Consider the following 21553-nt stretch of genomic DNA (forward strand, 5'->3'; position numbering starts at 1 on the left):
AATGTTGGCTGACTTCATCGGAAAGGATGTCATCCACGGTTTTTTCGTGAAGAGCGTAGAGAAGGTCAGACGCACAATAGGCCATGTCCTTAACTATTGCACTGTCCTTCGTGTCAGTGTGGGGGGTCCCTTCGGTCACATTATTGCTGGTGGTTGCGTTGGTGTAGGATCGGTGGGGAGAGGAGGTGAGAGGTTCGGCGAATTCGACGCGTTTGGTTTTTGGGGTAGAGGAGACAGACATCGTCATCGTGAGTACGTTGCGCTTGCTTGTGTTGACGGAGTTGTGTAGCGAGAGGCGGAATGGTAGCTGGTAATGGAAGGTTGGTAAGGTAGGAAAGTGCGGTTATGAAAGTCAAGGTGTAGTGTTAAGCGTCAGGTAGAGAGGTTGAAGGAGAAAGGCACAAATCTGGTATTAATGAGGTGTGAGCAGGTCAGTAAGCGTGTACCTTGAGCTGAGAATCTCTCACTTACAATTAACACAGATTAGTGAATTCACCAAGACTGGAAGACCAGGAAGTGTTACTAGCCAGGGGAGTTCGAAGCGGAGAAGTCCCAAAGCAACCTAGGACGCTTTTGTAACCAAGAACCAAAAGTCATCTTCATAGTCCCCGGGGAAAGGAGAGTTGTTCAGAGCCTGCATGCAAACCCCTAGAACGTGCGACAAGTGAGGCCGGGGGTGGCAGTCACCGCGGAGAGTTGGAAGGAAGCGGATGCGCCGACGCGGAAGATCAGTAGATTGATCTAATCCAGGCACGCGCATGTGATCGGCCTGTAACAGCCATCGCTTCCTACCTTCGGAGGTGATAGATCATAGATATTAGAATGATTAGTAGCAAAGAGAGTCATTGACCAAGATACAACTCAGGTGAATCTACTCCTCTAATTTGATACACTCCTTATCTATGGATGCCTTGTCATTGCCATTATGAGTTTCTACCGCCATACACAGGCGCGGGCAGGAGTCCTTTTCTGCCACCGCCCAAATTGAACAGTTTCGGGAGCCGATTTTTCTGGACTGTTACTTCTTAAGTCCGCTTAATTCCGTGGTTTTTGTTGCGAGGTCGCAAGCGTTCTGCCCAGTCGGGCGGTCTAGAGGGCGGTCAAAAGCCACTTTTGCTTTATGCATCACAAGAGACGGACGCTATAGTGTCTTGGAAAAGCATTCATTCCACAATTATTGCATATGGTGCAATTGATTTGGTTTGCTCTTTTTATTCCACCTAGAGCTCTATGCGGCTCGCTAACTTCGCACTTCTCTGAAAATATCCCGACACCCTAAAGGCCCGAACGAGCTTAGAAAACAAATCGAAGTCACATCTCGGAATCCCACCCGAATCCACAGAGTATCCCTGGAGAAGTGATCAATGCTGTTTCGCAAAGTTCAATATCATCAGTCGTGATATCATACTCTTGTTCAACCGCTGAAACGCGCGGCCCATTCAAAGAGTTTCTACTCCGAGAGCACAATGTCCTGTTCGAGCGGCGGATTTGGTGCCCTTCCAAAAACACTTTCGAACTCCAGAACAAGTGGTCTTCCTTGTACTGTTGGAGAGTCAATTCCCTGAGTGCGGATTGTAACTGTCGACAGTTTACTAGCCATCCACACTGGGCCAGCAACACTGCGCGAGTGCAAACGCGTGTTAGGGTAGTCCCACCGCATGGGCACATGCTGCTCGACTATGACCTCCTTGGTTTCCCGGTTGACCTCAATGAGAATAACAAACTTCACTTCGCCAGCAGAGTGGGCAGCCCACCACGCGGCAGCGGCTCGGAGTCGCAGCATCGAGTCCGAGGATCGTATTGCCGCTTCAATCGCCCAGGTTGGCCATTGGCGTGATGATCGGCTACGGAAGTTCGTGAATGAAGAGTCAGCCTCCTTTGCCGAACCCGTAGGCCCCCAGAATGTTGTGGCACCAAGGGGGCAGGACTCTTCGAAATCCAGGCCCATCCTGTCCGAGGCACGTACGACGATGTTACCGAAGCTGATGTGGGCCGCTTCAGTCTCTCTTGCGGGGATTTTGACGATCAGGGTTTCAATATCGCGCAAGTAGTTCAGGCGAACGTGGCTGCTCAGTCCTTCCTCCCGTTCCACAATATGGTGGAATTGCTGGGGTGACACATCCTTGAACGAGAGGTATTGACTGGCGCCTTCGACTTCCTCATACAACTGGTCGCGTCGAGCCACGATGAGCTTGTTCAGGTCTTTCACGCCTTTGTAAGTGGTTGGGGGGAATCGGTCGATGAGTGCAAGCCGTGACGATGAGACCCCGAGTGAGGAGTTAGGTACGGATGCCATTGTTGCCTACGGGATTATAGAGCGCGGTCGCGACAGCACAGAAAAATAGTTCTCTGTCTAGATTGGGCGTTAGGGATAGATTTGAGAGTAACTTGGATACACAAAGCCCGGTTACCTTCTCCGGGATGACTGTTCCCTTACGTTGCGATGGAACCACGGACTGCCTGTTCACAATCTCATATTTCATGCGCGACGCGACTACGTATTGCTAGTTCTCGGGGCGTAGAAACATGACCACGGTTGTACCGTTCAGGCAGAAGGACAGTTCGTACATCTGCTCAATTGACCAGCCGGTGTTTGAGTACGGTTATCGGGACGAGAGCTGCTTTTAGGTGTTTCTGGAGCCGTGTGTTTGGGGTTCGATACAGAGAACCGCAGAGTTGGTGCGGCTAAGACGCAAGGATTCAGGAACGACATTTCTGTTTGATTTTTATGTTTGAGGGTGTACTTTCGTTATAATCTTTGCCATTCATATAAGCTGTAAGGTGTTCAGTTGACCATCCTGCTGCGCGCGAGCTCAATGCGTCGCTCGGCAATCTTTTACAATGCGCCTGTTCTGGAAACATGCGGCAATCTGCGGGAAAGGACGGTTGTCGGTTGGGAGAAAGAGATCGCGGAAGACTTCCGCCCGGGAAGCTCCCCAGTTCAACAGGCCACCCTCTGAAGTAATGACTTTGCGATGCTTAGAACTATGAAGTGTTCTGAGCATGAGGCCATCCCTGGAGGTTGATGCTTCTCACTGGGATTAGAGGAGCATTCGCTGGGATTGTCATCTCACACTCTTTCATGCACTTTGCAGTCAGCGGAATGGGGCCGCACTGGGTCTTCCCCGCCAAAAGCAATTCCGCGAGTTTCCCCCGCAAAGCGACTCCGCAGTCCCGCGATTGTCGCGTTCCACCATTATATCATCCGGCATGTGAGCTGGAGGGGCAGCTCTTTTAACCCATTAATCCTAAACATTGCTACGCATGTTTTATCTTTGATCTCTGATCTCTGAACTTTGCCTTTCTGTATAATCTCCGTATCACCCCTCGTTCACATCCTCATAACGTATCCTACCTTCAAATCACTCAACAATATGCCAGTGACAAAATTCTCCCATCCCGATCCGTATTGCTACCAGACGGGCTTCGACTCTTACCATGAGTACGGTCTTTCTCACCCGGTCATCTGGCGGACTGACTGACGGCTCTCCCCTCATAGGACCGAAGCTGTCGAAGGCGCTCTTCCAGTAGGACAGAATTCCCCTCAGAAAGCCCCCTATGGCTTGTACGCAGAGAAGCTGTCCGGTACAGCTTTCACCGCCCCCAGACACGAGAACAGACAAACATGGGTCTATCGCATTCTCCCCGCGGCTGCCCACCAGAATTTTGTCGCCGAGGAAGAGGATTCTTATCACACTCGCATGACCACTGAAACACACCAGCTCCACCACATTCCTAACCAACTGCGATGGGATCCTTTCGATCTAGATGAGACTGTCGATTGGGTCCACGGTCTGCACCTTGTTGCTGGAGCCGGTGACCCCACCTTGAAACATGGTCTGGGGATTATTCTTTATGCGGCGGGCAAGGACATGGGGAAGGAAGCTTTCTATTCGGCTGACGGCGACTTTCTGATCGTGCCTCAGCACGGCGTGCTGGACATTCAGACTGAATTGGGGCGACTGGTGGTCCGTCCGAACGAGATTTGCGTGATTCCCCGGGGCGTGCGGTATGAAGCCTTCACCTACCATCCTTGGCCATTAAGTGAGTATCTGACAAAGACTTGGATAGGTACCGCGTAACTCTCCCCGCCGGTCCAGTGCGAGGATACATCTGCGAGCTCTACCAAGGCCACTACCAGCTCCCCGAGCTCGGCCCGATCGGCTCCAACTGTCTCGCCAACGCCCGCGACTTCCAGGCGCCCGTAGCGGCCTTCGACGACGAAGAGGAACCCTCCGAGTACCGGTTGTACAGCAAGTTTGCCAACAAGCTCTACTCCGCCCGGCAGCAGCACACCCCCTTCGACATCGTCGCCTGGCACGGTAACTACTACCCCTACAAGTACGACCTCGGGCGCTTCAACACGATCGGTTCCATTTCATTCGACCACCCGGACCCGTCCATCTTCACCGTTCTGACCGGCCCATCGGACCACGCGGGCACCGCCATCGCCGACTTTGTCATCTTCCCGCCCCGCTGGCTGGTGCAGGAGAATACCTTCCGCCCGCCCTGGTACCACCGCAACACCATGTCCGAATTCATGGGGTTGATTACGGGGAACTACGATGCCAAGACGGGAGGTGGGTTCCAGCCTGCGGGGGCTAGCTTGCACAATGTGATGAGTGCGCACGGGCCGGATGCAGATGCCTTCGAGGGCGCGAGTAATGCGGAGCTCAAGCCAACAAAGGTTGGTGATGGAAGTATGGCGTTCATGTTTGAGAGGTCAGTCTTTCCCGTGTCTTTCTTTGTGGATTGAGTGCTAATTCGATGGGTGCAGCTGTCTGATGGTGGGTGTCTCCGAGTGGGGGCTGAAGACTTGTCAGAAGGTGCAGGAGGAATACAATGAGCACAGCTGGCAGCCACTCAAGCGCCACTTCAAGAATCCGAACAAGAAATAGGGTATAGTTTGGTGGACAAGGCTATAAGATGGAGTTCGGATTGCCCATAAATATCAATCTGCACAGGTCAAGTGATTAAATAAGCGGTGGCAGGCTCCGCGGTAGTCATATATCCCCAAGAATGAAATGGATACCACGATCAAGAATTCTTCAGAAACTGGAAAGTGTAGAGACATGAGCTTGCTCAAGATGTAGACGCAATTGAACATGGTTCCTCTGTTTCAAAGTACAAAACTTCCTCCATGGGAAACTCCATCATGGTACAAGTCTCTTCCTACGGACAATGTTACCCCGCATGTTTCCAGATCTAACGTCTCAAGATGGCAGTGAACTGCTCTCGAACCCTTGCAGATCAATTTCCGATCACTCGAATCTCTGTACTATACGCAAGATAACGTGACTGAGGAAAGACTTGCCCTCACGGTCGCAGGCAGCCCATTCGACCAATCACAGATGATAGTCGGAGAACCCGTAGAGACGGGCAAGTCTTTCCGTCTCGGCAGGCAACTTGGCCCGTCTGTTTACTCCGCATTCTTGCAGCAGTGGACCCTCTCTCTCCGCATTTCTCGACAAGTTCTCTGATATTCTCAACTGGACATGATACTACATCTGCTTTTTGACTACGATAGACAGATGGAGGAACTTTTTCCTTTGGGGCGGTGGGTCTGCCAGCGATGTTCCAGAGAGGAGAAATCGTTGTGTCGACATATATAAACACCTAGACACCCTCACGACAGACAACAGCACAGCAGCAAGCTCAATCGAACAACACCTAATCATCTAGAGCTCGCTCTCTCTTTCTCTTCTTCTTTTGCTTTTCCACATCACACCACATACAACAATCATGTCCATTCAAAAGCTCAAAGTCGGCATGGCCGGCCTCGGCCGCGTAGGCAAGATCCACGTCAACAACTTCCTGCACCAGACCCCCCGCGCGGAACTGGTAGCCGCCTTCTCGCCGGATCCTGCGGAGATCACCTGGGGCAGACAGCACCTCGAGCCCTACGGCGTCACATTGTATGATGACTACGACAAGATGCTCGAGCATCCGGGCCTACAGGCCGTGGTCATCGGCACGGCCACCTCCGTGCACGCCGAGGAGACCATGAAAGCGATTGACCGTGACCTGCACGTTCTGTGTGAGAAGCCTCTCTCGACGAGCGTTGAAGTAGTATGTTCTTGCCCTAGCCACCCTCTCTCTCCTCTTACACCACCAACTAACATCCCGCAAACAAAAAGTGCAAAGCCGTCGTCCAAAAAGCCAAAACCAAGCCGCACCTCAAAGTCATGTGCGGCTTCTCGCGCCGCTTCGACACCTCCTACCGCGAAGTGCACTCCAAGATCACACAGGGGCTGATCGGGCGGCCGTCGATCCTGCGCAGCCAGACGTGCGACAAGTACGACCCGTCCGGGTTCTACGTCGCCTACGCCGCCTGGTCCGGCGGGGTGTTCGTGGACATGTCCGTGCACGACATCGACCTGACCCTGTGGTTTTTGGGGGAGGACTCGATCCCGAAGAGCATCTCGGCGCACGGGATCACGGCCGTGCAGCCGGAGCTGAAACAGTACAACGACTACGACAACGCCGTCGGCATCGTCGAGTTCTGGGGCGGCAAGATCGCCTACTACTACTGCTCGCGTATGATGCCGCACGGCCAGGAGGACACCACTGAGGTCATCGGCACCGAGGGCAAGCTGTCCGTCAACATCAACCCGCAGCGCGACTTTGTGAACTACTACCACTCCGGCGGCATCACGCGCGAGGTGCCCCCCAATTTCGTTGGGCGGTTCGGCGAGGCGTTTGTGCGCGAGGCGAATGAGTTCACGGCCGCGTGTTTGGAGGGGACGCCCCTGCCGGTGAGGTTGGGGAATGCTGTTAAGGCTGTGGAGATCGGGGCGTATCTGCAGGAGGCGTTGGTGACGGGTAAGCAGATTCGGTTCGATGAAATTGGGCGGAGGGTGGAGGTTGCGCAGCTTTGAGGGGATTGTTCGACATCTTTGGCCAGGTAGATTACCACTCAGTGAGATAACGCAAAATATGCTAGAAACTAACAATTGATAGTTTAACATTCTGTTTCTGACAGAGACACTCTAAAGAATCAAATGTAGTTCGCTAAGCCAGGTGTTCTATTTCCGAGCCTTCAATTAGATAGCAAAGCTCCAGGCAAGTTGTACATTGACCGGCAAGGGAGCTTTGTGCGGCTGCGCGGCAATGGGCGGCGACGCGACATATACTTCGGAGTCGTGATCGGCTTCTTGGAAAAGAAATCCATACAACTGAGAAAGCCAGTACGGCATGTCGATAGTGATGAACAGGAAAGTATTACCCACAAAATTCCTAGTTATAGTTCAGGTTGGAAATCTCCAGTTTACGTTCAAGTTGTAACTCAAGGTGTAGGTGGTTAAAGGTGTGCTGGGGTGGAGAACGGGAAGAAAAACGAAAAAAAGAAGAATGGGACGAGCCGGGCTTGAACCGGCCACCTTCAGATTTACGGCCGAAGTTAGTGCTTCAGTCTGACGCGCTCCCAGATGCGCCATCGTCCCAATTGTGGAATCGTGATGCAGTGTTTGATTTGTACCCTAAGTGTACGCTAGCAATTTGCTCATTGTCCATCCCTGCTGTTCGCTATCTCAAGTCAATCGGCTACCCGCCTTGCCTCCAGATTGGGAGCCGTTGGGCCGATTCGAAACGGACTCCAGAGCGGGCGTCCATTTCTCCTGATAATGCCGTCTTAAGTAAAATGCCCATGTAACGACCCGTGATGCATACAAACTGTCCCAACGACGCCCAACAAGATCCCACTGGCACAATCTAGTGACCCTCAATGTCCGGAACCAACAACGATCGCAAACCATGGAGAATAGAGAGATCGCCTTTGTCGTCAAAGATACCAAATCTCCCGGAACAGTCGCATTCAGGGGGGAAACCACGGGAATGACGTGGCCAATCCTGGAAATGGACCTTGATTCGGGTCTATACTCCTGCGAGTTCATTGTTCCATTGCAGGACGCGGCAGCGAGATATTCGCACATGACTGGCCGGAAGATTATTATCGGAATCCGACAGTGGGCTTCCTGCGCTGTTTGATCGTCTTCTTTCGTCTGCATCTTCAGGCGAGGAAGAGGGCTGCCTGAGATGTAGGAGTGTACTGTACGTACATACCGCAACGTACGTCAGAACGCATCTGGTCCTTTTCCTTGTGCTCCTACTGGGCGTGGGGTTTGCGTGGCCGTTCATGACCGTTCGCCCCCCTTTTCATTATTCATCTCGTTGGCGACTCTATAAGAAATGGGGAGATTCCCTCGAGGGGGGGTTGTGCGCATATCACTCGAGTATCCTAGGGGATGGTTCATTTACCATGTCGACCACAACTACTACGACTGAGACGTTGATTGCGAGGCTTGTTTGGGAGCCATGGTGAGTCCTCTCCTGGGGGTTTTCCATTCTCTGTGCAATGTAGCATCCCATTTGGGATGCTTGAGAGATCCATATGCTGATATAAGACCAGGGAGAACTGTGGCTGGAAGTCTCCCGCTGTTGAGCATCGAGGTGAGTCTGGTGTGGTTTCTTTAGAGTGATTGCGGGCAATGATTCTGGACGGGGGAAATCGATGGCGGTCTCAATGGCGGTCTACACTCATGCTTGCTTGTCTTCCCTTCTCCTTCTCTCTCTTCTCTCCACACCGCCACACCGCCCGTCGATCCTCATTGGGGCCAACATTTCATCATTCACCATCCATTCATTATTGCTTTTTTATTCTTCACCACTTTTGAACGCCAAGAACAACCTCCGACATTCCTCACGGACTCAATCTCACAATTTCAAGTCGGTCTTGCAACATCTGCGACTGATACATCCCTGGAAGCCCCGAAAACTAAGATTGCCCCTGGCTTACGGAGTACTACTTCTCTGCCTTGATCTCTCCGTCGTGGCCGTGTCTAATTCGTGTGTCCGACTTCGCTCCGACTGACTCACTCACGCGATCAAAATCGACCGCTTTTGCCCTGCGTCTCACCGCATTCCATCACATCATTTATCACACGTCACGTGAATCCAGCCGTTCATTGATCCCCCAGAATCATCTTGGTTTTAGAAACTTTTATTTTGTCTCGTTCTTGAAAAAAAAAATAATAAGAGAAAGGTTAAAAAACAAGGCTGAGACTTTTTGAGCTCCATTGCCAGGAGCAATGGATCATACAGTACTCGTCGAGTCTGATGGTACATCAGAGACCGATGATCAGACCAAGCTCTGGGAGTCCGATCCGCGCTCCGTGACGGCGGCCCATCTGGCCCAGGATGAGGCCGAACTTCCGGCTCCAGTCGAATGCGGTGCTATCGGCCACCGCGTACAAGCCAGTCGTTCGGTTCTGGCCCTCGTGCTCGACAAAGAATGTGTCTTTGCTGGTCTGCAGGGGGGAGACATTGTAGTACGTGGGAGCAAGTCTCCGAATATACCGATTGGCCTGCTATTTGTCACAAATGCTAAGACGAAATCTAGGCTTGGTCTTTGGAGACCTATGATCTTGTGCTCTCGGTGCACGCTCATCAGGAAAGTGTCCTTGATCTTTACTTGTCCGAGGACGGAGAGCTGCTCTTCTCCACGGGCGGAGATTCTGTTGTTAATGTAGTGTTTTACCCTTCCATGTTATCTCCACCAGGAGATTGCTGACCTTGGTAGGTATGGTCGACGAGGACATTCGACCGGCTGTATTCGATCCACTCCCACCACGATGTTGGAGATATCTTCGCGGTCGCTTATTCGTCGAGCTTGAAGACGATCTACTGCGGTGCTCAGAACACCAGCATTCAGGTCAGTCTCTTGCCCACCCTTGTCCGCATGGGCTACTGATTGCTGAAATTCCTTAGTGGTGCGACATCTCCCAAGTCGATGCAGCTTCAGCACAGTCATCGGCGGCGCAGTTGTCCCGACGGACCCATCGCTTTTTCGACTCCAGAGGTCCGGATGGTTCGCGTGCGCCGCGGCCGGACGCAGGTGCTGAGGGACCTCATTCAGTCATGCAGGGTGGCCAAGTGCTGACTTTCAAACGCGACCACCATAAGCTCTTTGCCCACCACGGCTACGTATACACCATGCTTCTGGTCAAGGGCTTGATTGAGTCTTCTCCAGAGGAAGAGGTGCTTCTGACGGGCGCCGGCGATGGGGTGGTCAAGTTGTGGCGTTTGGAGCAGAACTCGGCCAACGCCGTTCCGTCCCCGATCGCGAAGCTGCAGAACGGCGATTCCGTTCTCTCCATCGCCGTGGATGGATCCTTCCTTTACTGTGGTTTGGCTGGAGGTGCGCTGAACATCTGGAACCTTGACTCGCGGCAGCTGGTCAAACGCATCGCCATGCACACCGGCGATCTGTGGGCCGTAGACATTATTCACGGCGTGGCGGTCTGTGGAGATTCCAACGGTGTGATCAAGGTAGGCGATCCCCTGACTGATTCGCTTGATGCTGCGGAACCGGCGACTGATTGCGTGTCGCAGAAATTCAACTCGCGGTTCGAAGAGATCGGCAGCTGGGTTGCTCACGGAGGGACTATGCTCGCGTCTGCTGCTGGTCAGTACAAAGACCGCTACATCTACGCGAGCGGCGGCAACGACAATACGGTCGGCATTTGGGATGTGACGGACGTGACTCGGGGAGGTCAAGCCGAAAAGCCGCCAATCAATAATGGTACGTCCCGCATAGCGGACTGGGGCGAGGTAGTTTGTTTACGTGAGGTTAATTTCGAACAGATGAAATGGTCAACTCCCTGGCCAAGTTTGTCGCCTACAAGACTGTGTCAGCCAGTCCCAAATTTGCGGTTGAATGCAACCAGGGTGCAGCTTTCCTTCGTCGTCACTGCATCTATCTCGGAGCGAAGACCAATTTATTGACCACGGGAGCCGACACGAATCCCATCGTGCATGCTCGATTTGATGCTACATCTCCAGACAAGGTCGACAAAACAATCTTATTCTACGGCCACTACGATGTTGTTGGGGCGGATGCGAATGCGGCGAAGTGGAAGACCGACCCGTATCAGCTCGCTTCCATTGACGGCTTCCTCTACGGTCGCGGAGTGTCGGATAACAAGGGTCCCATTCTAGCGGCGCTTTATGCGGCCGCAGACCTCGCTCGACAGAAAGCGCTCCGCTGTAACGTGGTTTTCCTGATTGAAGGCGAAGAAGAGTCGGGATCCCAGGGATTCCACGAAACAGTCCGCAGGCATAAGCCTCAAATCGGCCCCGTGGACTGGATCCTCTTGGCTAACAGTTACTGGCTTGATGACTACAACCCCTGCTTGACATATGGGCTGCGTGGTGTGGTCAATGCCAACCTGGTTGTGCAGAGCGACCACCCCGACCTGCACAGCGGTATCGACGGAAGTTCGTTACTGGACGAGCCACTGAAGGATCTCACCATGCTGCTGAGCACCTTCGTCGGACCCAAGGGCCGAATCAACCTGCCAGGGTTCCATGAGCCTGTTCTTCCCCTCACCGAGGCGGAGAAGCAGCGGTACACCGCAATCGCTGATATTCTCCTGCCCCACCACCCAGAAATCACCGACAGCGACGCGTTCATCAACTCGCTCATGCACCGCTGGCGTGAGCCCTCCCTGACGATCCACTCTATCGAGGTGCCCGGCAGCAGCAAGAGTGCTACGACGACGATCTCTCGCAAGGCCAAGGCCAGTTTATCGATCCGATTGGTGCCGAACCAGACCGCCGACGAAGTGGCGACCAATCTGACGCTCTTCGCGCAGGAGCATTTCGACAGTCTGGAGTCGCAGAACGACCTGACCGTCGAGATCACGGGTAAATCCGACCCCTGGCTGGGCGATCCGGACAACGAGATGTTCCAGACCTTGGCCGACGCGATCGCGGCCGCCTGGACTCCGGACACCACTAACCAGCGACACCAATACCCACCCATCCAGACCATCCCGCAACGCACCCTCGAGGCGACGAAGCGCGCCAAGGAGCAGCACCCGCGCCTCAAGCGGGCGGACTCGGAGGATAGCCTGGCCTCCCACATCGACCGCATCATCATGTCCACGACGATCTCGTCGACCGGCAAGTCTGCGCACAAGCGGTCATCGTTGAGTACCGCGGTCCCGACCTCCTCGACTCTGACCAGCAAGTCGGGCGCCGCGCCGCTCGCAGCCGACGAACCCGCAGCCCCGAAGCCCGCGCCGGAGGTGGCTGATCCCAACCTGCCGACTCGTGTGCGTCCCATCTACATCCGGGAGGGTGGCTCGATCCCCACCATCCGATTCCTGGAGAAGGAGTTCTCCGCCCCCGCGGCGAATCTGCCTTGTGGACAGGCGAGCGACAACGCACATTTGTACAATGAACGATTGCGGGTGGAGAATCTGTATAAAAGCCGGGAGATCTTTGGCTATGTATTTTCACGGTTGCCGGAGAGGCTGTAGATACCATATCTTGGAATGTTGAGTTGGGATTATGCGTTGGAACAGCTATTATTGTAGTGGGGGTTTTATTTCGGGTAGAGCATTAATATCACTAGCAATTAGACTCCGACAGGAGGGAGTTATTATTTGAGTACATTAATGAGTGGTGCGCGCAGGGTATCCATGATGCCCAGTGTGTGGTGTGTGTGTGTGTGTGTAGATATGTGGTGACGCCAGGCAGCGATATTTGATGCCTTGGTCAGCACACCGGCCCGGTCGACTTGCAGCGGAAGAACATAACAGATCGGTTCGCGATGATCTGCAGGGTCGGAGCACATGGACCAATTTGCGGTAAAAACCAAACAGGACCACTGTCTCGCATAGGACTTTTCAATTACTTAGTGGTCAAGCCTCGACCACCATCAATAATCCCTATGGTATGGTTGATGAGCTGGAAAGCTGAATCAATGGGACGCCCACTCAGCCCCAGGCCCAGCCTTTGACCCTTCCAAGATGCAACCGAGGCTTTGGTTGTTGACCCCACGGGGTAAGCGAGGACGCGAGGAAGCGAGGAAGCGAGGAAGCGAGTCAACCAAGGAAAATTATTAATGAAGAATAGACTAGCACCGGTGAGAACGGGAATTGATTAGCCAGGAAGTGGATAGAGTGAGGAACGGGTGAGCCTTTCTCCGCATTTCTTGGCTGTTCTCCAACCGCTTTGCCGGGCTCTTCTTTTCCACCGATCGCTTCTTTGGGTGCTTTTGCTGTTCGCTCGCTCCCGCCCGCCCGCCTGCCTCTTTCTTCCCCCACATCTTTTCTCTCTCTCCAACCCAGCCCAACCCAGTTCACCCACACTTCTCCTCTCCCACTTCTCCCTCCCTCCTCCTCCACCTGGGATTGTTCTTTTCTTCACTTTCTTCACGACCTCTGAAGTTCAAACCAGCTTGTGTGCGACCATTGCCAATTCTTCTCATCCTTCGCCTATACTCCCCGACTCTATCCGGTCTACCCCTCTGTCGCATCTTCCTCGCATCTCCCACCGACCCCCCATGGCCTAAACCCCCGTCCTATTCCTCCCACACCCTGTCGGTTCCTGCATCACATCCTCCCAAGTCATGCGCCACTCCGTCAGAGATCACATCCTCAATATAACGCCCACTCTCCCCCGTTATAACTCCCCCGTGGACTCGGATCAAACCCCGCCACCGCTATAATGTCCGTGATCGTGAAACCACCCAAGCGCAAACTAGATGACCTCGATGGTCCCATCGCCCAGAACCACCGGCGTTTGTCGCATAGCCCGTATGTCTCCAGTGGCTCCCAATCTGTCGATCCAGCCTACGGAGATGAGACCCCGAGGGAACGAGTACACAGCCTCCCCGGAGACAACCCAGAGGCCTCACATTGGTTTGCCCCCTCGTTGCGGGGGGTTACCTCTAGCCGAGGGTCTCCCACGACCTTCGAAAGCGCCACCCAGGTGCCACGAAAGTTCGCGCGGAACTCATCCATCGTGCTGATCGGCATCCGAGGAACCGGCAAATCCAGTTTGGCGGTGATACTGGCAGCCACGTCGGGGCGGAGGTTGATCGACGCGGACCGATACTTCCAACAGGTCACCGGCCGGTCGCGCGCGGCGTACAAAAAGGAATTTGAATTGGTGGATTATCGACAGCAGGAAGCCCGAGTGATGGAATCGATGCTGGCAGACCATCAGGAAGGGTGCGTGATTGCCTGCGGGCCGGGTTCTATGGAGCGCAGTGGGCAGATGCTGCTCCGTGAGTACGCCAGAACCCATCCGGTGATCTATCTCCTCCGGGACGCAGAAAGCATCCAGTCTTATCTGAAGGCGTGGAATGTCGACAAAGTCCGTCGGTTCCTCGGCCTGGCGGGGCCGATCTATCGGGCGTGTTCCAACCTGGAGTTCTTCAACGTGTCGGAGAAAGGCATGGCGGAGCATGCGGCCGCCAAGGAACGTAACCACGCTCAGTTGGAGCTGGAACTGGACCAGCGCTTCCAGGCTATCACGCCCTTCCTGACTCTGAAACGATTGCAGCTCGACTTTCTCCGGTTTATTGCGTTTGCTACGGGCGATGCCAATGACTTGAGCAGCCTGAACGCGTCCTTCCCGCTGTCCATGCAAGCGATCGAGTCGCGGGCGTTTACTTACGCTGTGACAGTGCCGATTTCTTCGTTGTTGGAGCGGGACCTGGATATTGAAGACCTTGAGTCTACATCTGATGCATTCGAACTCAAGATTGACATCACGGAACCGCCCTCCTCGCGACTAGCTGTGGACTCCGGTATCGCCGACAAGATCAGCCATGCGGTCGCAAACATTCGACGAAATACTGTCGTTCCACTCGTATACCACGTGGAAAGTAGTGTAGGCTTCAGTATCCAGAATGGTGAGCACAACGAACCCTCGCGTCGGCCCACCAACGAGTATTTGAACCTTATCCAGCATGGGCTACGCCTGGCTCCGGAATTCGTGACGGTCGACCTGTCGTATAGCGACGACCTCTTGTCTCAAATCATCGCGTCGAAGGGCTCGAGCCGTGTGATCGGCCATTATGCTGCGGCTCAGCCTCCGCCAAGGGGATGGGACGATCCGACATACATGAATCTCTATGAGCGAGCAAAACGGTTGGGCTGTGATCTAGTACGATTGACGCAGCCGGCGACCTCCATAGATGACAATTTTGCAGTTCAAAGGTTTCGCGACTCCTTCAAGTCACTTCCGACTGCACTACCCCTGATAGCATACAACTCAGGACTGCTGGGCCGGTTATCTTGTTGTTTCAACCCAATTCTGACGCCTGTGACACATCAGTCTCTTCTCTCTGAAACACAACTCAAAGGGATTCCCTGTATCACTTTGCGTGAAGCCCAAGAAGCTCTCTACTCCTCCTTCACTCTGGACCCTATGCAGTTCTTCCTGTTCGGCGGCAACGTCACCTACAGTCTGTCGCCAATCATGCACAACGCGGCATACAATCTCTGTGGCATGCCGCATGTCTACCGAACCCACCAGTCATCTACCTTGCGTGGACTGAATGATCTGGTCTCCAATCCACACTTTGGCGGCACCAGTGTCGCCTTGCCGTACAAGACAGAAGTAATCCCCCTGCTCCATTCGATGTCTCCTCACGCCCGCGCCATTGGTGCTGTGAATACCCTGGTCCCAATTCGGGAGGGTGACGAAAAGGCTCTGGATGGCGATGGTTCTCCTTTGCTTATGGGCAAGAGCCGCGCGGGCCCCGTGAAAGCTTTGCATGGAGATAACACTGACTGGATTGGCATTGGTAACTGCTTCCGACGAGGCCTATCCCCTGCGAATGCCATTCGGCCTTTGTCCACCGGGTTGGTTATAGGTGCAGGTGGTATGGCTCGCGCTGCCGTCTACGCCATGATCCATCTGGGGGTGCAGAACATCTTTGTGTTCAACCGCACCGCTGCCAATGCGGAGAAGCTAGCCCGGCACTACAACCAACAGAACCTACGGTCGCCCGGCCGAGCCGGGTCAACAACCCGCCCTCATGTTCATGTTCTGCGATCGCAACAAGACAGCTGGCCTGTCAATTACAAGCAACCGACCGTCATCTGCTCCTGCATCCCCACTCACAGCATCAGAGGGGAACCGGCGCCCAATAATGAGATCCCGTCCCAGTGGCTGGAGAGCCCGACGGGTGGTGTAGTTGTCGAAGTAAGTCTTGGTCTCGCAATTCAATCGCGCAAACATGATATCCCGCAAGCAGAACTGACATTTTCTGATTAGTTGGCCTACAAATCCCTCAACACCCCGCTAATCAAGCAGATCCGTGCGCTCTCCCACCGCGGCTGGGTGGCATTGGATGGGTTGGATGTTCTCCCGGAGCAAGGCTTCGCCCAGTTCGAATTGTTTACGGGCCGCCGTGCGCCTCGACGGCTGATGCGCACGGTGGTGTTGAAGGAATACAAGGAGGAAGAAGGGCAATACGACCCGCAAGCCATCCAGAATCGGCTTGAGAATCTGAAGGGGCAACCCACCTGATGATGAGCTTGGCCGTATCGCCGCTGTAATGTGATCGATGTGATGTCGAGATCTTTAGGTTCAATGAGACACGACTTGTCAAATCACTGGTAGTTGACGACCTCTTTTATCTAATCCACAAAATCGAAAGTGCCCGTCCGCCCATTGAGATAGACCCCCCTCCGTCGTCGGCCGGTGAATGTCCGACTCACATGGTCCATGAAGGCGCTGTAGGCGTCGACAAAGACACTGCCGATGTCGGTGGATCCGTTGTCGTTGGCATTGGCGTAGCTGCCACGGAGGTTGTCCGGGGACTCATCCCGCCGCTTGCTCCGGCGCCAGCTCTCCCGGCACCGGCTCGCGGTGTACAGGAGCAGTTCTGAGGCCAGTGGCTTGATGAGCCCTGGGTACTAGGGGAGCAACCCCACCACGTCATGCTGCAGAGCTGAGCTCAGTCGCTAATACGCAATCGAATGTTGGCTGAGTGAAGCTGCCACTGCAGCTGGATTTGATCGACCCCTGTCCTCCTCACGAGCTCCTATGAAAAGATGGAAGCGACAGTGGGTGTTTGCACTAGTGCTGCCCTAGCTCAATCGTGCGAATCACTCAAGTGGGCTCGAGGTTTGCAGATAGGAAGAAGAGCGCCAGTGCTCGGGTGCAATTTACCGGTACACCCCTATAGAGAGCCATTCAGGGTCACATACATCATTTCTACTAGATACTGTAAAGGACTGGGAGTCTTCAGGTGATACAATGCTGCGAGTCAATCGGGCGAGCAAAGCTCGAACAGGCGTTGAGGTTCTCGGAAGATAACCCCGAAGCTGCAGATTCGGGTGCCTGTGGGGCTTCTAGGGCTTGCCTAAATATGTACTCAGGTAGATACGGAGAACTACTCCACGTGTGGTCGATCGGTATGAAGTAGAAGGTGGTGGCATGCGTGATTCCAATCCCGAAAAATTCTTGCTTCTTTATTGTAGGCATCCTATTTCTTTTGTTTTTTCCACTCGGGGGTACCTACTCTCACGATCATAACACACGTGATCATTTTCCCACGATATGTTCAGGCAGCCCTCTGCGTCACACCCGTACTATTGGTCCTAGGACATACGGCTCCCTCATGAGGCGTATTACTGCAGAAAAGCTCCACATAACCATACTACACTCTCAATTATGTAACTATTTTTAGCATCTGCTTGACCCCGAAACAGAATGACGCGATCTTATCTCTCCTATCAAGAGATTAGTCAGCCGAACAAGCCGAATCTCACGATAAGGAAATTTGGAGCATAAACACAACCCCCCCCACCCCGCAATTCCCCTCCAGTGTCTCCTCTACCTGACGCTCAATTGCACTTTTCTCCCATCTAACACAAGCAAAACCCCATCCTCACAATGCCCACCTTCCCGCTGGTCGTGCTCCCCCGCCCCGGGACCACAATCCCCGAGCCAGCGTCCTCCATCCCCGCGCCCAGCGAAGCAGCCTTCACCTCCACCTTCGGCACCGTCCTGCCCCAAGCCACCTACCTCCAAACCCCAGCCGGCCAAGCAGCCTACTACTCCATCCCCCCAACAGCCACTACTCCAGGGCGCGGCCCCACAAGAGTCCTCTTCGTGCACGGCGTGCAAACCAGCGCGATAGGCATGGCCCCGCTGGCGCGCGCCCTGGCCGCGCGCTTCCCCGCCGCGCACTGCCTCCTCTTCGACCACTGGGGCCACGGCCTCTCCGCGACGCCGCGGCAGCCGCACGCGCCGCCCCTCTTCCACGACCTCATTTCGGCCCTGCTCGACCACCTGCGCTGGCGCTCCGCCCATTTTGTGGGCTACTCCTTCGGCGGCGCCACCACCGCCGCCTTCGCCGCCCGGTTTCCCGAACGGGTGGAGAGTATGGTCCTCGTCGCGCCGGCGGGGTTGCTCCGCGCCGCGCAGTTCACCGAGCAGCAGCGGGGGCTTTTGAAGGGGGGCGATGGCGACGAGGCGGTCGAGCGGCGGGCCCGCGACTGGATCCTAGAGTGGTTGGAGGGCGGGCCGTTGGTGGTGCCGGCGGACTGGGAGGAGAGGGTCGCCCGAGGCGAGGTCGTGGCGCAGTTGGTGCGCAAGTGGCAGGTGGAGGAGCACCCGGGCCATGCGGCCAGCGTGGTGGGCATCTTTCGGGATGGTGGGGTCATGGATATGCATGACACCTTTAGAGTGGCGGCCGAGAAGGGGATTCCGGCGCGGTGTGTGTTGGGCGAGTTGGATGATTTGTGTACCGTGCAGGAGTTGGGGGAGTTGGGGTTTGGGGATGTGCATGTCGTGCAGGGAGTGGGGCATGGGGTGGTTAGGGAGAGGGTGTCGGAGGTGGCCGGGTTGGTGGCCGAGTTTTGGGAAAGGTAAGGGCTGGTGGTCAAGGATATAAAGTGGGGGATATGAGGCTAGCTATTGGGTAGAGGTCGTGGATGCGTTTTGAGGTGGGACGTGGGATTAGTTGGGTGGACTGTTCATACCATGTACTAGATTTGTCATATTGTGTAGAGATCTTACGATGTCGACATCCTTGGTGCTTGTTCTCTTTTTGGAAGGGGTGGTCATGGGCGGGGGTAGAATGATAGTCAAGGGGAGGAAAGCAGATAGGGCAAAGTTACCACGTACTCGATGGTCTGAAAAAGGGCGCTCAAGGTTAGAGGGATGGATTGTAAGAAGTGTTTATGCTTACTATTAATGGGCTGGAAGGTATTCCGCGGCTCAGAACTCGGAGATTAGCTTGGAGAATCATTGGAGATGCTTTCAGTAGAGGGGACCGGGGACTGGTTAGAGAAAGGCGATGTGGATTTTGCTTCTTTCACTTGTCATAGATCCTGGTTCTTCTGTCTTAAGGGGTGGGATCGGATCTGGACCAGAACTTTCTCATCGAATCGTCTTCGATAGATCGTACAATCCCAGTCTCTAGAATAGCAATTCCCTTCTCAAAACCCCTAGGCTTCTGATCTCTATGCCGTACAGGCGAAACTGGTCATATATCTCTTCACAGTACCTTACTCTAAGATCCACCTCTAAGACCACGATCTCTGATCGTTTGTGAGACAAAGTAAAGATCACATGAGCCAATTTACTCTCAACAGATTGGACAGAGATACTTATCAAGAGATCCTAGTGTTACATTGACAGTTCTGTATGCGCTGGGACTTTTCCACTTTCCTCCTGTTTCCCTGTCTCCATCACGGCAAGACCACATCTAGCTTCGAGCTGCCTGGCTTGGTAAGAGTCTAAGTCCTTCTGAAAATATCTCTAGAATGGGTATATGGACGACCAAGCTCCTAAACTATTCGTCTTCCGAATATCTTTCATGTGTCTCATACGTGGTACGCATGACGCAGATTTGTGAGCACCCGACCCAGACCCTGGTGCACCTCTACCTGAAAGGCCTCAAACGGATACCACTCCCCATCCACACTGATGCACCCCTCCTTCTCCTTAGGGGTAAGACGGTACGCCGAGACCTTCCGCATGTGCACGTCGCCGAGCTCGAAGCATTTGCCCTGCGGCAGCTTGACAGTAGCATCGAGTGCGCCTACAATCCCTATCGTGTCAAACACCGTCATGACATCCAAGAGTCCGTCGCTGGGTAACGCGGCCGGGAAGAAGTTCGTGTCCTTGGCCACAATCGCCATGTTACTGGCGTAGAAGCTCGACAACCCCTCCCCGGAGACCACCTCCCAGTCCTCCGGGATATCGTCGTGCACGGTACCATACTTCAGCGGCAAGCCACTCGACCCGGCCCCCAATTCTTCAGTCAACACATCCGACGATGCCAATGACTGGCCCTTCGCACGCTCATAATACTCCTGGATCTCCGCCTTATCCCCCATGACCGTCTTGAAAGCCAGCTCACAGGGATACGCCGTCCGCTGCGCAATCGTCGTCAAGACGCCATAAATGAACCGATGATCGCCCATCCACCGCAGATGCTCCGTCTTGAGGTCCGAGTCCGCCAACACCCCCAAAGACTGCGACAGAAATGACACCGTATGCCGATCGCCCTGGGTGATCGAGAGCAGATCCAGGGGCATTGATACGCCTTTCACAATCGCCAGCGCCGCCTGCGCGACATCGTCCGTCCCGAACAGATTCCACGCCATCGCATTGCCCGACCCGCAGGGGATCATGGCCACGGCCATCGTGGTCAGCGCCCTGACGGCATCCGGCCGACGGGCCAGCCCGTTGAACGCCTCGTGCGGCAGCCCGTCGCCCGAGCAGCACACGATCGCGTCGTAGGCGTCGAGGTCGATCCGCTCGGCGATCTCGCTGGCGTGGCCCTTGTACCGCGTCTCCTCGACGTCGAAGTGGCAGTGCGCCGCGGCGAGGATGGGCGCGGCGAGCGTGCGGAATTTCGTCACCGCGCCGGAGCAGAACGGGTTGATGATTACCTTGAGGCGTTTGAAGGGTTGCGCGGGGCGGTAGGCGCGGGCCAGAAGGTGCGATGTCCAGGTGGTGGCCTGCGCTTGCTCCTCGGGGCGGACGCGGTAGTGGATGATGTCGAGCTCGTTGCCGTCGACGTACGTGATTGTGAGGTTATTGGGGGTGACTGCTGTGTTTATGATGCCGTGGCGGTCGAGTTTGTAGTTGGGTTGGTGTTCTGGAAGGTGGTTAGTGGGGGTATGTGTGTTGATTTTGATATAAAGGGGCAGGGGATGAATTAGGGCACGGTCTCTTTTTTTTGTGCAATGCATACCTCGTTGGGATAATAACCCGCAGCAGTATTTCCTAGTTCTTGTCCTGCCGCGGGAGGAGGGACGGTTATCTTAGAAAGGAGACTGGGTCAGCTTGGGTACTGTGGAATGACACTGCGAGCCTGGGAAATCATACCGGTCACGGTGACGAATTCATCTTCTAGTGACAGAGTCACTGACTGGTCTACTTTGATTGTAGTGGGCGGTTCAGGTGGATTCATTGCGTGGTGGGAAGAAGGCGTTAGCATGTTTGATTGTTAATGTAGGTCTTAATAGAAAATCGGATATTACATTCAACAGAGATGAAGTAAAGATTAGTCTAGTGTTTGTTGTGATCGGGGAAGCTTTAGGGCAATTGAAAGTAAAGCTTGTTGACATGACAGTTTGGATCAGGGAGGAAAAGTCCGTGACAGTTGCCACGTAAGACTATACCCGGATGGGGTTAGTGGATGTGCTCCGTAGGGGGGATTCCCATCCGAGCATTCCGAGATAATCATGCGATGCAAGAATGTGCTGCAGTAGGAGGCGGTTCATGCTCA

At 54.3% G+C, this 21553-nt stretch overlaps 9 protein-coding genes and 1 non-coding gene across 10 annotated transcripts; 6 read left to right on the forward strand and 4 right to left on the reverse strand.

The window, feature by feature from the left end:
* Positions 1 to 1178: 1178 nt before the first annotated feature.
* Positions 1179 to 2296, reverse strand: BO66DRAFT_456539 (uncharacterized protein; the record flags this gene model as incomplete). The annotated part of the gene is made up of 1 exon (XM_025652141.1): positions 1179 to 2296. One exon carries the CDS (start codon positions 2294 to 2296, stop codon positions 1451 to 1453), a length of 846 nt encoding a protein of 281 aa, XP_025501622.1. The 3' UTR covers positions 1179 to 1450.
* A 751-nt stretch (positions 2297 to 3047) lies between these two features.
* Positions 3048 to 5030, forward strand: hmgA (putative homogentisate 1,2-dioxygenase (HmgA)). Its single transcript, XM_025644821.1, has 4 exons — positions 3048 to 3442; positions 3500 to 4009; positions 4072 to 4722; positions 4778 to 5030. Exons 1-4 carry the CDS (start codon positions 3375 to 3377, stop codon positions 4896 to 4898), a joined length of 1350 nt encoding a protein of 449 aa, XP_025501623.1. The 5' UTR covers positions 3048 to 3374; the 3' UTR covers positions 4899 to 5030.
* Positions 5031 to 5742: 712 nt separating this feature from the next.
* Positions 5743 to 6878, forward strand: BO66DRAFT_378587 (putative NAD binding Rossmann fold oxidoreductase; the record flags this gene model as incomplete). The annotated part of the gene is made up of 2 exons (XM_025645800.1): positions 5743 to 6069; positions 6138 to 6878. The coding sequence occupies 2 exons, from the start codon at positions 5743 to 5745 to the stop codon at positions 6876 to 6878; spliced, it is 1068 nt and encodes a 355-aa protein (XP_025501624.1).
* Positions 6879 to 7351: 473 nt separating this feature from the next.
* On the reverse strand, positions 7352 to 7442 carry BO66DRAFT_t233. Its single transcript has one exon. It is a non-coding gene; the product is annotated as a tRNA-Phe (tRNA).
* A 770-nt stretch (positions 7443 to 8212) lies between these two features.
* BO66DRAFT_139774 (uncharacterized protein) lies at positions 8213 to 8978 on the forward strand. The gene is made up of 2 exons (XM_025642049.1): positions 8213 to 8316; positions 8408 to 8978. Exon 2 carries the CDS (start codon positions 8510 to 8512, stop codon positions 8867 to 8869), a length of 360 nt encoding a protein of 119 aa, XP_025501625.1. The 5' UTR covers positions 8213 to 8316; positions 8408 to 8509; the 3' UTR covers positions 8870 to 8978.
* BO66DRAFT_139789 (glutamine amidotransferase subunit DUG2) lies at positions 8731 to 12459 on the forward strand. Its single transcript, XM_025642050.1, has 6 exons — positions 8731 to 9326; positions 9398 to 9523; positions 9578 to 9709; positions 9766 to 10326; positions 10390 to 10579; positions 10642 to 12459. Exons 1-6 carry the CDS (start codon positions 9087 to 9089, stop codon positions 12318 to 12320), a joined length of 2928 nt encoding a protein of 975 aa, XP_025501626.1. The 5' UTR covers positions 8731 to 9086; the 3' UTR covers positions 12321 to 12459.
* Positions 12460 to 14156: 1697 nt separating this feature from the next.
* On the forward strand, positions 14157 to 16365 carry BO66DRAFT_393532 (putative quinate pathway repressor protein QutR). Its single transcript, XM_025647780.1, has 2 exons — positions 14157 to 16002; positions 16075 to 16365. Exons 1-2 carry the CDS (start codon positions 14245 to 14247, stop codon positions 16327 to 16329), a joined length of 2013 nt encoding a protein of 670 aa, XP_025501627.1. The 5' UTR covers positions 14157 to 14244; the 3' UTR covers positions 16330 to 16365.
* A 74-nt stretch (positions 16366 to 16439) lies between these two features.
* On the reverse strand, positions 16440 to 17289 carry BO66DRAFT_440741 (uncharacterized protein; the record flags this gene model as incomplete). The annotated part of the gene is made up of 2 exons (XM_025651285.1): positions 16440 to 16711; positions 17097 to 17289. The coding sequence occupies 2 exons, from the start codon at positions 17287 to 17289 to the stop codon at positions 16440 to 16442; spliced, it is 465 nt and encodes a 154-aa protein (XP_025501628.1).
* A 337-nt stretch (positions 17290 to 17626) lies between these two features.
* BO66DRAFT_421943 (alpha/beta fold hydrolase) lies at positions 17627 to 18819 on the forward strand (the record flags this gene model as incomplete). The annotated part of the gene is made up of 2 exons (XM_025650007.1): positions 17627 to 18624; positions 18802 to 18819. Exons 1-2 carry the CDS (start codon positions 17701 to 17703, stop codon positions 18817 to 18819), a joined length of 942 nt encoding a protein of 313 aa, XP_025501629.1. The 5' UTR covers positions 17627 to 17700.
* A 620-nt stretch (positions 18820 to 19439) lies between these two features.
* On the reverse strand, positions 19440 to 21355 carry BO66DRAFT_393533 (uncharacterized protein). Its single transcript, XM_025647781.1, has 3 exons — positions 21151 to 21355; positions 21017 to 21085; positions 19440 to 20920 (listed from the first exon to the last, which is right to left on the reverse strand). The coding sequence occupies exons 1-3, from the start codon at positions 21233 to 21235 to the stop codon at positions 19638 to 19640; spliced, it is 1437 nt and encodes a 478-aa protein (XP_025501630.1). The 5' UTR covers positions 21236 to 21355; the 3' UTR covers positions 19440 to 19637.
* Between the last annotated feature and the right edge of the window lie 198 nt (positions 21356 to 21553).

Source organism: Aspergillus aculeatinus (genome assembly GCF_003184765.1).
Source record: "Aspergillus aculeatinus CBS 121060 unplaced genomic scaffold BO66scaffold_39, whole genome shotgun sequence".
Taxonomy (NCBI): Eukaryota; Fungi; Ascomycota; class Eurotiomycetes; order Eurotiales; family Aspergillaceae; genus Aspergillus; species Aspergillus aculeatinus.

What these genes read in the sequence shown, in the direction of transcription:
- BO66DRAFT_393533 (XM_025647781.1), bottom strand. Translation starts at nt 21,235, where the DNA reads ATGAATCCACCTGAACCGCCCACTACAATCAAAGTAGACCAGTCAGTG. An exon ending in TGAATTCGTCACCGTGACCG is followed by an intron (nt 21,086 to 21,150) that starts GTATGATTTCCC and finishes CTCCTTTCTAAG; the next exon opens with ATAACCGTCCCTCCTCCCGC. An exon ending in CGGGTTATTATCCCAACGAG is followed by an intron (nt 20,921 to 21,016) that starts GTATGCATTGCA and finishes ACCACCTTCCAG; the next exon opens with AACACCAACCCAACTACAAA.
- BO66DRAFT_393532 (XM_025647780.1), top strand. Translation starts at nt 14,245, where the DNA reads ATGGCGGAGCATGCGGCCGCCAAGGAACGTAACCACGCTCAGTTGGAG. An exon ending in CGGGTGGTGTAGTTGTCGAA is followed by an intron (nt 16,003 to 16,074) that starts GTAAGTCTTGGT and finishes TTTTCTGATTAG; the next exon opens with TTGGCCTACAAATCCCTCAA.
- BO66DRAFT_139774 (XM_025642049.1), top strand. Translation starts at nt 8,510, where the DNA reads ATGGCGGTCTCAATGGCGGTCTACACTCATGCTTGCTTGTCTTCCCTT.
- hmgA (XM_025644821.1), top strand. Translation starts at nt 3,375, where the DNA reads ATGCCAGTGACAAAATTCTCCCATCCCGATCCGTATTGCTACCAGACG. An exon ending in GGCTTCGACTCTTACCATGA is followed by an intron (nt 3,443 to 3,499) that starts GTACGGTCTTTC and finishes CTCCCCTCATAG; the next exon opens with GACCGAAGCTGTCGAAGGCG. An exon ending in GTGATTCCCCGGGGCGTGCG is followed by an intron (nt 4,010 to 4,071) that starts GTATGAAGCCTT and finishes AGACTTGGATAG; the next exon opens with GTACCGCGTAACTCTCCCCG.
- BO66DRAFT_139789 (XM_025642050.1), top strand. Translation starts at nt 9,087, where the DNA reads ATGGATCATACAGTACTCGTCGAGTCTGATGGTACATCAGAGACCGAT. An exon ending in TGCAGGGGGGAGACATTGTA is followed by an intron (nt 9,327 to 9,397) that starts GTACGTGGGAGC and finishes GACGAAATCTAG; the next exon opens with GCTTGGTCTTTGGAGACCTA. An exon ending in GCGGAGATTCTGTTGTTAAT is followed by an intron (nt 9,524 to 9,577) that starts GTAGTGTTTTAC and finishes TGACCTTGGTAG; the next exon opens with GTATGGTCGACGAGGACATT.